Source organism: Malassezia japonica, chromosome 2 (assembly GCF_029542785.1).
Source record: "Malassezia japonica chromosome 2, complete sequence".
Classification (NCBI taxonomy): domain Eukaryota; kingdom Fungi; phylum Basidiomycota; class Malasseziomycetes; order Malasseziales; family Malasseziaceae; genus Malassezia; species Malassezia japonica.
Genome location: NC_083371.1, coordinates 1,005,034 through 1,019,171, shown reverse-complemented (window position 1 = coordinate 1,019,171; position 14,138 = coordinate 1,005,034). Strand labels below are relative to the sequence as shown.

At 63.0% G+C, this 14,138-nt stretch overlaps 6 protein-coding genes across 6 annotated transcripts; 2 read left to right on the top strand and 4 right to left on the bottom strand.

The window, feature by feature from the left end:
* Positions 1-133: 133 nt before the first annotated feature.
* MJAP1_001659 (uncharacterized protein) lies at positions 134-1,624 on the top strand (the record flags this gene model as incomplete). The annotated part of the gene is made up of 1 exon (XM_060265611.1): positions 134-1,624. The coding sequence occupies one exon, from the start codon at positions 134-136 to the stop codon at positions 1,622-1,624; it is 1,491 nt and encodes a 496-aa protein (XP_060121594.1).
* A 165-nt stretch (positions 1,625-1,789) lies between these two features.
* MJAP1_001658 (uncharacterized protein) lies at positions 1,790-3,154 on the top strand (the record flags this gene model as incomplete). The annotated part of the gene is made up of 1 exon (XM_060265610.1): positions 1,790-3,154. The coding sequence occupies one exon, from the start codon at positions 1,790-1,792 to the stop codon at positions 3,152-3,154; it is 1,365 nt and encodes a 454-aa protein (XP_060121593.1).
* A 42-nt stretch (positions 3,155-3,196) lies between these two features.
* SNF1 (non-specific serine/threonine protein kinase) lies at positions 3,197-7,034 on the bottom strand (the record flags this gene model as incomplete). The annotated part of the gene is made up of 3 exons (XM_060265609.1): positions 3,197-4,366; positions 4,589-6,783; positions 6,806-7,034. 3 exons carry the CDS (start codon positions 7,032-7,034, stop codon positions 3,197-3,199), a joined length of 3,594 nt encoding a protein of 1,197 aa, XP_060121592.1.
* A 52-nt stretch (positions 7,035-7,086) lies between these two features.
* Positions 7,087-10,054, bottom strand: MJAP1_001656 (uncharacterized protein; the record flags this gene model as incomplete). Its single annotated transcript, XM_060265608.1, has 2 exons — positions 7,087-9,887; positions 9,913-10,054. The coding sequence occupies 2 exons, from the start codon at positions 10,052-10,054 to the stop codon at positions 7,087-7,089; spliced, it is 2,943 nt and encodes a 980-aa protein (XP_060121591.1).
* A 260-nt stretch (positions 10,055-10,314) lies between these two features.
* Positions 10,315-11,736, bottom strand: TUB2 (Tubulin beta chain (Beta tubulin); the record flags this gene model as incomplete). The annotated part of the gene is made up of 1 exon (XM_060265607.1): positions 10,315-11,736. One exon carries the CDS (start codon positions 11,734-11,736, stop codon positions 10,315-10,317), a length of 1,422 nt encoding a protein of 473 aa, XP_060121590.1.
* A 55-nt stretch (positions 11,737-11,791) lies between these two features.
* Positions 11,792-14,104, bottom strand: LYS9 (saccharopine dehydrogenase (NADP+, L-glutamate-forming); the record flags this gene model as incomplete). Its single annotated transcript, XM_060265606.1, has 1 exon — positions 11,792-14,104. One exon carries the CDS (start codon positions 14,102-14,104, stop codon positions 11,792-11,794), a length of 2,313 nt encoding a protein of 770 aa, XP_060121589.1.
* Between the last annotated feature and the right edge of the window lie 34 nt (positions 14,105-14,138).

Genomic DNA, 14,138 nt, shown 5'->3' with positions numbered 1-14,138 from the left:
ACGTGGTGGCATGGCTGCCAAGCCGTAGCCGCGTGCAGATTGAGGCTGCGTTATCGAATGGCGCCGGATACGCGCAGTCTAATTTAAGGTTCAGCTTACTGAGTCATTCGTTTTCCTTCCACCCTCCTACGCTATGGTGAACTCGAGCTATACACCGGAGAACAATATCGTAACGCCCACGCGGCTCGATGATTTGGGTGGCGAGGTTGTTTACAACCTTGGCAACATTGCCTGGATGCTCATGTCCACTTGTTTGGTATTTATCATGATCCCCGGACTTGGTTTCTTTTACGCGGGTCTCTTGCGCCGCAAGAATGCGCTCACAATGATCTTTATGTCGATGGCAGTCATGGCCGTGGTGTCCTTTGAGTGGTTCTTCTGGGGCTTTTCGCTGGCCTTTAGCCAGGGCGCAAACGCATTCATTGGCGATCTGAAGCACTTTGGTCTGATGAACGTGGACATGGACGTCAGCACCGGTGGTTCTAACCTGCCGCAGCTTGTATACTGCGTGTACCAGATGATGTTTGCGTGTATCACGCTGGTCATTGCGTGCGGTGCTTTTGCTGACCGTGGCCGCTTTGGTCCAATGCTCATCTTTGCTTTCTGCTGGGCGACAATTGTCTACAGCCCGATTGCCTGCTGGACATGGAACGTGGACCACGGCTGGTCGAACGTAATGGGCGGCCTCGACTATGCGGGTGGCACTCCGGTACACATTAGCTCGGGTACCGCCGCGCTTGTGATCTCGCTCTACCTGGGCCGCCGCCGCGGATACGGCACGGAGCAGCTCGCCTACCGCCCCCACAATGTGACCTACGTCGTGATTGGCACCGTGCTGCTCTGGTTCGGCTGGTTCGGCTTCAACGGTGGCTCTGGTATCGGCGCCAACCTGCGTGCTGCGCAGGCGATGATGGTTACGCACATTGCTGCCTCGGTCGGTGGCCTGACCTGGATGCTCTGGGATTACCGTCTCGAGGGCAAGTGGTCCGCCGTTGGTTTCTGTTCCGGTGCCATTTCCGGTCTCGTGGCGATCACACCTGCATCTGGTTACGTCGGCACGCCCTCGGCGCTGGTGTTTGGCGTGCTCGGCGGCACGGCATGCAACTTTGCTACGCAGCTCAAAAACCTGATCGGGTACGATGACGCACTCGATATCTTTGCTGCCCACGCGGTGGGTGGCTTTGTGGGCAACTTCCTCACAGGTCTGTTTGCCGACGGCCGCGTCTCGAGCTTCGACGGAAGCGATCCTACGGACGGCTCGGGCTGGATCAACCGCCACTTTGTACAGCTCGGCTACCAGCTCGCAGACTCGTGCGCCGGCTTCGGCTGGTCGTTCGTGGTGACCTTTATTCTCCTTTTCGCTATTGACCACATCCCCGGCTGCCACCTGCGCTGCTCGGAGAAGGACGAGGTGGTTGGTACGGACATTTCGCAGGTCGGCGAGGAGGCCTATGTGATGCCCCACTTTAACCACATGGAGGCCCACCAGCCCCTCAACCTGGACGAGACGACGAAGCAGGAGAGCCAGACGGGCCCTTGGGCACCTAGCGTCGACACCACTTCGTCGGCTAAAGACCCACTTCCCCTTCCGACTACGGCTACGATCCCTAACTCGGTCGCATAATTTAGGTACGATTTCCCGGTGTATTTGTATAGTCTGGATAGGGAAGTCATGGCATTGTTGCATTTCCCCGCGTGTGCACGTGATAGATCGGGAGTGCGGGTGGCGGTGGGCGCTAGGGACTCTCCACCTGCGATAGCGCGCCAGTGAGCGAGGGACGTGTACCGAATGTCTCTGCAGAATTTGTCCAAGTCTGCCGTGCGTGTAGGCAAAAACTACATAAAAGGATACACGGACACGCAGATTAAGACGCGTGATGCCACTTCCAATGATCCGTGGGGCCCGAGCGGCACACAGATGAACGAGCTCGCGCAGCTGAGCCACAACCACACCGACTTCATCGAGATGATGGAGATTTTGGACAAGCGCTTGAACGACAAAGGCAAAAATTGGCGCCATGTGTTCAAAGCGTTGTCGGTGCTGGATTATCTCCTTCATGCAGGAAGCGAGAATGTCTGGATGTACTTCCACGACAATATTTACATTGTCAAGACACTAAAAGAGTTCCAGTACATGGACGATGGCGGTGTCGACCAGGGTGTAAATGTTCGGCAAAAGGCCAAAGAGATTACGAGCCTGCTCTTGGACGAGAGTCGCATGAAGAGCCAGCGCCGCGCACGTTCCAACATGAACCGGGTCAAGACAGACCCGACCGACTTTAGCGATGACGCGGGCCGCCGCCGGCGGCAAGAAGAGAACGACCGCATGTCGCGAGAAGACCGTGAGCTCCAGCAGGCACTCGAGGAGTCTAAGCGCATGGCGGAGGAAGAAGAGCGCCGCAAGCGTGCTTCATCAAAGAACGACGACGACTACGAGCGCGCGCTGCGTCTCTCGAAGGAAGAGGAAGAGAAGAACAAGAACAAGGACAATCTAATCAGCCTGGATGGTGAAGACGACCCTAATGCATACGCCAACCTGCAGCCGCAGTACACGTCGTTCAACCCCTATATGCAGTATCAGCCTACCGGATTCAACCCCTTCTTCCAGGCACAGATGCAGCAGCAGGAAATGATGCAACAGCAATACCTCCAGCAGCAAGAGTACCAGCGGCAACTCGCGCTGCAGAATGCTGCGCAACAGTACCAATACATGATGACCCAGCAGCAGCAGCAGCCGCTCATGCCGCAGCCGACGAGCTTTGGGTCGAACAACCCCTGGCTGAACCCCAACGCGTCTGCTGCGGCGCCGGAGCCCGAGCCTGCGCAAGAGATCGAGGAGGACGACAAGACGGATACCCTGATTTCCCTCGATGGGCCTTCCGAGGTCGAGCCGCCGAAGCCCAAGCCGAGTGGCCCGCCCAAGGTCAAGATCAGCAATGCGCACCCCGAGCTGGACCGCTTGCTGGCGTCTGGCGACGGTGTCGATACCTTTGGTAACACGGGCGACATGCGTCTCGGGCCCAACGTTGCGTCCTGGAACCAAAAGATCCAGGAGCAGCGCACCGGCCAGGCGGCGTCGTTGGGCGGCGCGGCGTTTGGCCATTCTTCGCCACTGCAGTCTCAGTACACCTCCTCGAACCCCTTTTCGCAGTGAGGAATGGAAATAGGACTAGTGGATCTTCTATGTTGATAAATTTTACGAAGGTTGAACCCAGAACGACATGGCGACGACCAGGTAAAGCGCGACAAGCATGGCGCCCTCGAGGTAGTTGCTCTTTCCGTCCTGGATCAGGCTCGAAACAAGCAGCACCGAGGCGACCAGGGTGATCGTCTCAAAGTTGTGGAAGTAGAGCGAGAGCGGCTGGCCGACGAGCCAGCCGACAATCACAAGCGCGGGCACGAGGCCAAGGCAGATCTGGATCGAGGAACCGACCGCGACGCCGAGTGCAATTTCCATCTTGTCCTTGGCAGCCATCCAGATCGAGGTGACGTGCTCGGCGGCGTTGCCGACAATGGGAAGCAGCACAATACCGATAAACACCTTGGAGATCTTGTACTCGTTCGCCACGTCGTCAATCGCCGAGACGAGGTAGTCGGCATTGAACGAGGTGATGACAGTCACAAGGAGCAAAGCAGCAATGGCAGCGCGGGGTGACATCCTCTCCTCCTCGTGCTCCTCCTCCTCGATGTCCTCGTAGAGGTAGGCGTGCGACTTGAGCTGGAAGTACAGGTAGCCGATGTAGATACCGAGCAGCAGGATCGACGTGCCGCGCGAGATGAAGAGCAGACCGCTCTGGCCAACGACAGCCTCCTTGTGCTTCGACGCCTCGACAGCAACACCCGAGAGCTGCTCCTGGACCGAGGCCCAGTACGCAGCAGGGATCACCATCGTGAAGCAGCCCAAAGTCATTATGGAGCCCGAGGCCTGCGCAGGGGTCTGCGCAAAGCGGTTCTCGTTCTTATAGAGACCACCCGCGACGAAGCTCATTCCGAGCACGAGGAGCAGGTTGGAGAGGATCGAGCCGATGAGAGACATCTGCACAATGCGCAGCTGTCCCTGCATCAGCGCCACGATTGCGACGATCAGCTCGACGGCATTGCCAAAGGTCGCGTTCAGCAGACCACCGAGCGTGGGGCCGAGGCGGATGCTGACCTGCTCGGTCGCGTCACCGAGCAGCTTGGCAAGCGGCACGATCGCAAAGAAGTTGAGCAGGAACACGGAGAGCGGACCCCAGTGGAGCGCCTCGGCAAGGAAACCGAGCGGCACAAAAATGAGCAACACATTGATCTTGGACGAAGTCAGCAGCCACCAGAACGAGTCACGGTAGGACGGCGACGTGACATGCGTGGCCTGGGGCGCAGGGCCCTGAGGAAGAAGAGGTTCGTTTTCCGAAGCTGTGGTCAGATCCCCTTCCCGAACGTACGCATCGTTGTGGGCTGCCAAGGGCGTACCGTTCATCGGGCGTTTGTCCGCCAAGATTGCCCCGCGTTTTGCTTACGTGATTAGAATCCCGTTGGCGTTCTACGACCCGGCGAGCTCCACAATTAAGCGGAAGGCTGCGTCGAAGAAGAGGAAGGGGCTATTTACGTCGCGGCGCAAGGCATTCACCTCGCCGTTTTGCGCATCGGCGTCCAAGTCAGTAGTCCTAGCATAGCCGACGTTGCGGAAATCGACCAGGTACGAGTTAGAGTCCACGCGGTACAGCTGTAGGTCCATGCGAATCTTGACGCCCATCAAGACGCACTGCGTCTGTGCATAAAAGACTTCTTCGTTCAGCGCATCCAGCACCTGCTGGCGCTCGTCCGACGTCATGTTCTCGAGTCCGGCGCTGACCGGAGGGAGCGGGGTCTTGGGCGCCCACTCCATGTTGAGCGCCTGCATCGTGCGGTAGAGCTCGAGCATGATCTCCATCGGCCGGCTCCGCGAGCGGATACCAAAGTGCCAGTGCGAGCGATTGCGGCGCGAAGGAACAGAGGACGTTGTACGCTGGCTCATTGCAGCGGACGTGGCATCCGACTCGGACCCCTCGGCGAGTGCGCGGTGAAAGCCCGGCAGACTCGAGTCGAGAATCGCGAGGTGCGAGGTGCGGTGCATGTACTTTTCTGTGATGTTCTCAGCAGGAGACGCGCCGTTCGTTCCCATCATCGGCTCCGAGAGCGGGGGAAGCTCGTCGACCATATCAAAGCTCAAGTACTCGTCGTCGTTCTCGGAAAAGTCCGACTCGGAGCCTTCGTCGTCGTAGCGCCCCGAGTTGACGTCGCTCTCCTCTTCCGACAGCGCGCCGTGGTCCTCAATTTCGCTGCCTTCGAGCGTCTCATCCTCGACCGAGGCCATCAGCTCGTTGACGCGTGTCTTGAGGTCCTCGTCCGGCGCCGCGCCGCGCCGCGACGGGCGCCGCGAGCGGCTGCGCATCGGTGCGGCTGGACTGCCGTCGGAGTGCATCAGGTCCGTGGTGTTGCCGGAGCGGCGGATGAGTGGCGAGTCGATCGGCGTCATGGATTCGATCGGCCCGTCGAGCGAGGCGCCCGACGAGGTGCGGTGGCCCTTGCGCGGGAGCTGGCTGGGCTTGCTCTGGCTCCGGACGCTGGTCGAGCGATTCAAATGCCCCTCGAGCCCCTCGTTCCATGCCGGCGGGCTCTTGGCGAGGAAGTTGGCCATGGCCGGATGCGCCTGCGCAGCCGCCTCTTCGCCCTCCTCGGCAATCTGCGTGTCCAGCAGCATGCTGCTGGCCATCGCGAGCATCTTGTGGTAGTCACGCACGAGACTGTAGGCGACTTTCATCTGGTTGGTATTCGGTGCGCGCAAGAGCTCGAGGACATCGTGGCGCGAGAAGCCCTGGACCTTGCCCATGAGCTCGTCGACAAACAAGGGGTCGATCGCGCCGAGCTCCTGCGAGTAGAGCGCCGGATTAATCGATTCGTGTTGCGGCGCGGGCTCTTCCTGGGCGCGGTCCAGAGACGCTTCGTCGTTGTTCAGCGTATCGTCCATTTCGGGTGCCTTGCCCAGCTGGAAGTTTTTCTTCTCCACGCTCGGCGTTGTGGGAATCGTCTGGAGGTAGGCTGGGAGATTGGTTTGGAACCACGGGAGCTGCTGGATCTCGGCGATGGTGATGCGCTTTACGGGATCGACGACCAGCATGCTCGACAAGAGGTCCTTGGCCTCCTGCGAGAGGTACGGAGGCAGGGTGTAGATGCCCTTGTTGATCTTCATAAACAGCGTCGGAATATAGTCGTCGTCAAACGGCAGGCGGCCGCAGAGCATCACGTACAGGATCACGCCGCAGCTCCATACGTCCACCTCCGGCCCCGAGTAGAGGCGTCCCGAGATGACCTCGGGTGCGGCATAGTTCGGCGAGCCGCAGCTCGTCTTGAGAAAGTCGCCGTCGGTCATAAAGTTGGAGAGGCCAAAGTCGCCAATCTTGACGTTGAGGAACTCATCGAGCAGCAGGTTCTCGGGTTTCAGATCGCGGTGCGCAATCTTGTGCCGGTGGCAGTAGTCCGTCGCGGCGATGATCTGCTGAAAGAAGCGGCGCGCCTCGCTCTCCTCCATCCGGCCGTTGTCCACAATGTACTGGAAGAGCTCGCCGCCGGCGTACTCGATCACCATGATGATATCAGACGGCGTCGTAATTACCTCGTACAGCTTGATGATGTGAGGATGCCGCAAGAGCTTGAGGTACTGGATCTCGCGCTTGATGCGGCCGCCAATGTCCATCGACGAGATCTTGCGCTTGTTGATGATCTTGACCGCGACGCGGTGCCCTGTAAGCGCATGCGTGGCCACTGCGTTAGCACATAGACGTACATTTGACTTTGCCAAAGCTGCCACTGCCCAGCGTCTGCTGCAGGACATACTGGCCGAGCATCTTGGGCTGCTTGCCTTTCGGCGGCGCGTGGCTCGAGCGGGGGTCGCGCCGGGGCCCATGCCGCCGCTCGGACGATGCCGAGCGCTTCTTCACAGCACTCGATCCGCTCGACACGGCGCCCGACGCGCTCGGCACGCCGGTCGTGGAGGGCGCCTCCTGCGCACTCATCGTCGTGGCGGGCACGTTGGGGGGCGCGATGCCACGTGGAGGCTTAGGTGATCTACGGCAGCGCCAAAGCGGCGGCGTACGGACGGAGGGGGCGGAGGCGCTCGAGCGCGAGGGCGCGCTCGAGGTGCTTGCGCTGGAGCGCTGTCGGGCGGTTGGTGTGCTGGGCGAGTTGTGCAAGCAGGTGCCATGCTTCAGGCACGTCGTGCGCGCGGTACAGCGTCGCAGTACGCAGCAGTCCCTCGGCGACGCTCAGCGGCGCGAGGTTCGCGTCGTACTTCCATGCAAACGCGGGCGCGACCGACGTGTTCTGGACGTCGCCCTGCGCAGTGCGGGCACCGAGCGAGAGGCTACTACTCACGCGCGCTTCGGCCTCGTGGTCGGCGCGCATGCCCTCGTCAATGAGCGACTGCCGCGTGAGGAGCTCGGCGCCGTGCTGCGCTGTGCCGACCGCGGCAATGGTTTCGGCGTGCGACGCACGCAGGTGCAGCGCGTCCGGCTGGAGGAGCAGGCGCGCGAGGTGCAGCGACGCAGGCACATGGTCTGTCTCGCACGCGAGCGCCTTGTACAGGCAGGTCACCGCTGCGCCCGGCTTCTGCGCGTCGAGGCACCACAGCGCGAGCTGGACCCAGAGGTCGGCGTGCAGCGAGTTGAGGCCCTCGGCCTCCTGGATCGCGTCGCGCGCCTGATCGAGATCGCCCGCGCGGCGAAACGAGGCGGCGGACACGAGCCAGAGCGATTGGAGCAGGCCGCGCTCGACGCGGTCGCGGTACGCCTTGCGCGCCTCGGCCGGCGTCGCGGTGAGCACGCGCGGCGCCTGCGCCTCAAAGTGCGGCGCGGGCGCGAGCGGCACGTCGCGGCGCTGGCCCGCGAGCGGCACCGAGGCGAGGCGCGTCTGGAACGTCTCAAAGAGCTCACGCTGCCCGTCGAGCGCCGACTGCACGCCCTCGGTAAGCTCGGTCAGGACGTTGTGCGTGATGAGCAGGCGGAGGTAGCTCAGAGCGCGCTCGCGCGCCGTCGGCGGGTAGTCGTACGAGGCGAGGTGCGTGAGTGCAGACGGCGCGCCGGCAGCGGGTATATGCGCGTCGGCTGCCTCGTCCGACTCGGCCTGCGCAAGCGCCTCTTCGGCGAGGTGCAAGGCGCCGCTATAGTCTTTCTGCGCAGAGAGGAGCAGGACAATCAGGTGCCAGGCGTCCAGGCTCGCCGGCTCGAGCTCAAGCGCGTGGCGCGCCGAGGCGAGCGCCGCAGCGAGGCCCTGGGCCTGTGCGTAGGCCGCGGCAAGCGCATAGTGCGACTCGGCCGCCTGGCCGTCGAGGCGGACGGCGTCAGCGAGCTGCGCGATCGCCGCCGACTGCCGTGCGGGCCGCTGTGACGGAGGCGCGTCGCGCGCAAGCGCAAACGCCGCCGTGCCGGCCGCACGCAGGATGCGCGCGGACTGCGCATTGTCGACGTGCACCGTCGGGAGCGACGCCTGCACCGCCGAAAAGCCCTCCTGCTCGCCGGTCTGCAAGAGGCCGGTAAGGCGCAGCAGGCGTTCGGCGCGCGTGTACGACGCGTGCGTGTCGTTTAGGTAGACGAGCTCGACGTGCGACGCAAGGAGCATCGTGTCGAGGTATTCGGCCACGCTGTCGACCCCGCGGCCGCCCCGCATCTCGTGGCCGCCTTCCGGCACGCCCGTCGCCTGCCAGGTGCTTTCCACAATGAGCATGTACTTGTCGGCAATCGCCGTCGTCTCTTCGTACGCCTCGGCCGTGACGAGCATCTGTACGAGCAGGCGGAGGATGGTCTGCGAGCGAAAGGTGATGCGCGTGAGGCCATACAAGAGGTCCACGACCTCGTCGGCACTCGTCTCGCCTTTCGCGCCGTCCAGGCGCCAGCTCAGCACGAGCTGTTCGGCGAGTTTCTCCGCGTTCTCGTTCGACTCGTCCGCACGGGGGAAGGACGTTGTCTGCTCGAGCGTGCGCGTCGCCGTGCGCTTGATCGCCACAAACTCGCTCGACCAGGCGGTCGACGGCGCGCTGGTCGGGAGCGCAGCGTGCACGCGGCGCGTCGACGCGGTGCGTACCCGCGCGGCGCTCGCGCCGTTCGGCATCGCGGCCGTGCCGTTGGCCGTGCGCGACTCGTTCAGGAGTGTCGTCTGTAGATTCCGCAGCACGTTGCGCTGCGGCATGCGAAATGTCGAGGGCCAGCGTGCCTCCTTCGCCTGGTACGCCTTGAGCGACGCGAGGCCTTGCTGCTTGCCGTGCAGGCGCAGCGTGAGAAGCGTCGAGCGGTACAGCGCCGTCTCGGCCCAGCGTTCGGCCTCGTCGACAAACGGCGCAGTGCGCGCCGCGCGCGTCGTCGCGCTGCCACGCAGCTGCTCGTGCACGGTCCGGGCGCGCGCGTACGACTGCAAGGCAGCGTTGGCGTGCTCAAAGTCGCCCTGGAGCGCCATGCGCTCGTGCGCAATGCCGTTGATCGTCGCGGCGAGGATCACGAGCGCGGCGTGGTGCTCCTCCTGCACGGTGCGGCCCGCAGCCGCGGCCGCGAGGGGGTCCGAGTCGAGCACGCGCGACATGCGCACCAGCGCCGCGGCCTCGTCGTCGAGGCCGAGCATGAACATGCCGTACGCACGCACGGCGACGGCGGCGGTCGCGTCGACGATCGCAAGCTCCGACTGCTGCTCGGCCTGCGCGAGGCGCTGGACGGCGCCGCGCACACGCTCCGTGAGCTCCCGGCCCTCTTCCATGACCGGGGGGAAAGCGATGCGATCGGGCGTGTCGTTGGCGTGCGCGCCGTCGCGGAAGCCCTGCTCCTCGAGATAACTTGCGATGCTCGTGTGCACCTCGTGCTCATCCTGCGCGATCTGTGCGGTGGCTGCGTCAGTCGGAGGAGCACGTACCCGCATGCGAAGGACTGGCCTTGACCAGCTTGCGCACGAGCTCTAGAAAGTCGCCGTGCGCATCCTTACCAGCGGACGCCCCCTTGAGCCGTGCGCTGTGAAGCTCGTGTGCATACTGAGACGCTTTGGAGCCCTTGAACATCTTTGCTCTACCACGCCCAATGCACGACCGACTCGGTGGGAGGCAGCCCGGCGGATGCACGGCCGCTGACTACACCGTTCCCCAGCTGGCGGCACGCGCCGGACATATTTACAAAAATCTCGCCCGGTACCCCACGGATCCGGCCGGCGCACAGACGGGCGGCGCGCCGAGGAGGGTGCGACAGGCGAAACGCGGCGCGGCCCCTGCGGCACGGCGCGACGCGCACAAATACTAATGGAACAATAGGCCGGTACCGGTAACTACATCTCCTCCTCCTCGTACTGCTCTTCGCCCTCGTAGCCGTCGATCTCCTCGTAGTCGTCGTCCACGGTCGCGTCCTGGTACTGCTGGTATTCGCTGATGAGGTCTGCGAGGTTCGACTCGGCCTCGGTAAACTCCATCTCGTCCATACCCTCGCCAGTGTACCAGTGCAAGAAGGCCTTGCGCCGGAACATGGCCTGGAACTGCACCGAGACACGCTTGAACAGGTCCTGGATCGCGGTGTTGTTGCCGATAAAGGTGACCGACATCTTTAGGTCGCGCGGCGCAATGTCGCAGTGCGCGGTCTGCACATTGTTCGGGATCCACTCCACAAAATAGGACGAGTTCTTGGTCTGCACGGCCTGCATCTGGTCCTCGACCTCCTTCATCGAGAGCTTGCCGCGGAAGTAGGCGGCCACCGTCAGGTAGCGGCCCTGGCGCGGGTCCGAGGCGGCCATCATGTTCTTTGCGTCAAACATCTGCGAAGTAAGCTCCGACACGGAAACCGCGCGGTACTGCTGCGAGCCCTTGGCCGTGAGCGGCGCAAAGCCGACCATGAAGAAGTGCAGGCGCGGGAAGGGCACCATGTTCACGGCGAGCTTGCGCAGGTCCGAGTTGAGCTGACCCGGGAAGCGCAGGCAGGTCGTAACACCCGACATGACCAGCGAAACGAGCTGGTTCAGATCGTCGTACGTCGGCGACTTGAGCTTCAGCGTGCGGAAGCAGATATCGTAGAGCGCTTCGTTGTCGATACAGAAGGTCTCGTCGCTGTTCTCCACGAGCTGGTGCACGGAGAGCGTAGCGTTGTACGGCTCCACGACCGTGTCCGAGACCTTGGGCGAGGGCATCACCGAGAAGGTCGCCATCATCCGGTCGGGGAACTCTTCGCGGATCTTGGAGATGAGCAGCGTGCCCATACCCGCACCCGTACCACCACCCAGCGAGTGGGTGATCTGGAAGCCCTGGAGCATGTCACAGTTCTCGGCCTCCTTGCGGACGACGTCCATGACCGAGTCCACGAGCTCGGCACCCTCGGTGTAGTGGCCCTTGGCCCAGTTGTTGCCCGCACCGCTCTGGCCAAAGACAAAGTTGTCGGGGCGGAAAAGGCCACCAATGTTGCTCGAGCGGATCGAGTCCATGGTGCCGGGCTCGAGATCGACGAGCACCGCGCGAGGCACGTACTTGTTTTCCGCCGCCTCGTTATAGTACACGTTGATGCGCTCGAGCTGCAGCGGCGAGTTACCGACATAGTTGCCATCGCCATCGATGCCGTGCTCCTCCGAGAGCACCTCCCAGAACTTGGAGCCCACTTGATTGCCACACTGGCCAGTCTGCAGATGCACAATCTCCCGCATCGTTTTCTGCGAAAAGAGACGAGCGGCGCCCGCCGCGACGCGGATTCCGGCCGTACACGCCTCCATTCAAAACGCGCCACGCGTGTTGTGTTCGTGTCGAGTCACGTGGTCTATGGCGTCCTTACACATAGCGCTCCTCGAGGGCAATGCCTTCGGCGAGCAGACCCTGGCGGATGGGCTCCGCGATCTCAAAGGTGTAGGGGGCGAGAATGCCAGCCTGCTTCAGCGCAGGGTTGCCCTCGAGCAGGAGGCGCGCGGCCACACCGCACGGCATACCGACCAGCTTCGCCATCGAGGTCGTGCCGTTCGGCACACCGTAGTCGAGGAGCGTCGAGGTGAGCGTCTTCTCCTCGCCGTCCTTGGTCTCGATACCAAAGCGGTGCTGGAGCATGACCATGTCGCGCTCACCGGGCTCGTAGGCACACTTCTGCTCGAGGTTCTTGCAGAGCGTGTCGAGCAGGTTGCCGCCCTTGTTCTCCTTGAGCTGCGCGGGGGTGCCGTGCACGGTCGCCTTGGTGCTGTTGTCAAAGAGACCGAGCCAGCGGAAGCCTTGCAGGACACGCAGCTCGTGCTCCGCGTCGTCAAAGGTGCACGTGGCACGCACGCCGTCCACGAGCGTCTTCTCGTCGGTGGCCGAGGCGCCGACGAGCTTGGCAGTGAGCTGCGCCCAGGTGAGACCGTCGACGAGCCAGTCCTTCGCCTCCTCGTCCAGGAAGCCAAGGCGGACGAGCGCCAGGACAAACTCGGGGAAGCCCTGGTAGCGCAGCGTGCCGCGGATCAGCGTCTCGGCCTCGGGGATGTTGTAAAACTCGCGGAAGGGCGTCGAGTCGCGGTTGGGGTAGGCGACAAACGCAAAGGCAGGCATGATGTAGTAGGGCTTGGCGCTCTTCATGAGCTCCAGGCCGCTGACCACCTGCGCCTCCTGCGAGGGGGCCTGGTAGAACTTGGCCGTGTTGCGCAGCGCAAGGAGCACACCGCGGGACGACCACGAGAACTTGTAGCCCAGGGGGTTGGTCGCCGCCTCGGGCGCGGGGAGACCACCGCAGTAGGACAGGAAGGACTTGACCTTGCCGCCGGCGTCGTGGATCTCCTTGATCGCCTTGACCGCGTACAGGTGGTCCAGACCGGGGTCGAGACCGATCTCGTTAAAGACGGTGATGCCCGCGGCCTTGATCTCGGACTCAAGCTGGCGGATGGCGTCCGAGATGTACGAGGTGGTGAGCACGTCGACCTTGTGCTCGCACGCGGCCTTGATCACATCCGCGTGGTAGATGTAGGGGATGAGCGAGATCACCAGGTCGTGGCCCTTGATCGCCTCGCCGAGCGCAGCCTTGTCGTTGACGTTCACCGAGATAGTCTGCACGCGGGGGTGCTCGGGGAAGAGCGAGGCGGCGTTGCGCTGCGAGCCCACCGTCACGCTGTACTCGGGGACACGGAGCAGGTACTCGAGCGCAGGGCGCGCGACGTAGCCCGAGCCGAGCAGGAGCACCTTCTTGGGGTCGCGCTTGGCCTGAGTGGAGCCGTCGCCGGTGGCAACCACCGGGCCAGGCGCCGCGGCGCCGTCCTCAATCACGCGGCGCGTAAACTCGGGCAGCACAAACGCCGCACGGTGCACCTGGTTGTTGTAGTAGCTGCAGTTGGGCACGGTGCGCAGCGGCTCACGCACGTTGCGGTTCGCGTCGAGCGAGCAGACCACAAAGCCGATCTGGCCACAGGGGTAGGTGGGAATCGTGGTGAAGGCGTAGTCGGCAACCGGGAAGAGCTGCTTGGTCGACTTGGAGAGCTTGCCGATGAGCTCGAGGTGGACCCACATGCTCTCGGCCTGGGTCGAGATGTGTCCGCCGGGCTTGAGCGCGCCCTTGAGCAGCTCAAAGTAGGGCTGCTGGAAGAGCACCTCGGCCGGGCCGTCGGGGTCCGACGAGTCGGTGATGATCACGTCAAACGCGCCCTGGTTCTTGGGGTCCTTGAGGAAGGCAAAGCCGTCGCCGATGATCACGGTCGACTTGGGGTGCGTAAGGCCCTCGGCCATCTTGGGGAGGTACTTGGTCGAGACACGGGGCACCGCCTCGTCAATGTCACAGAGGATGGCCTCCTGCACGCTGTCGTGCTTGACGACCTCGCGGAGCACACCACCGTCACCACCGCCAATGATCAGCACACGCTTGGGGTCGGGGTGCGAGTTGATCGGAAGGTGCGCAATCATCTCCTGGTACGAAAACTCGTCGCGCTCCGTGCACTGGATCGCGCCGTCGAGCACGAGCACATTGCCGTAGGTCTCGGACTCGAACACGAGCACGTCCTGGTACTTGCTCTGCTCAGCGTGCAGGATGCGGCGAACCTGCAGGCTCATCGCCTGGCCAGGCCACTGGGGGCTGATCTCGTGGAACCAGCCGTCACGGATGCTCGGGTGCGTCAGAACTTCAGAACCGCTCATCGTGGAGTCAGAAGGTGGCCGCCCAAATTCGCCC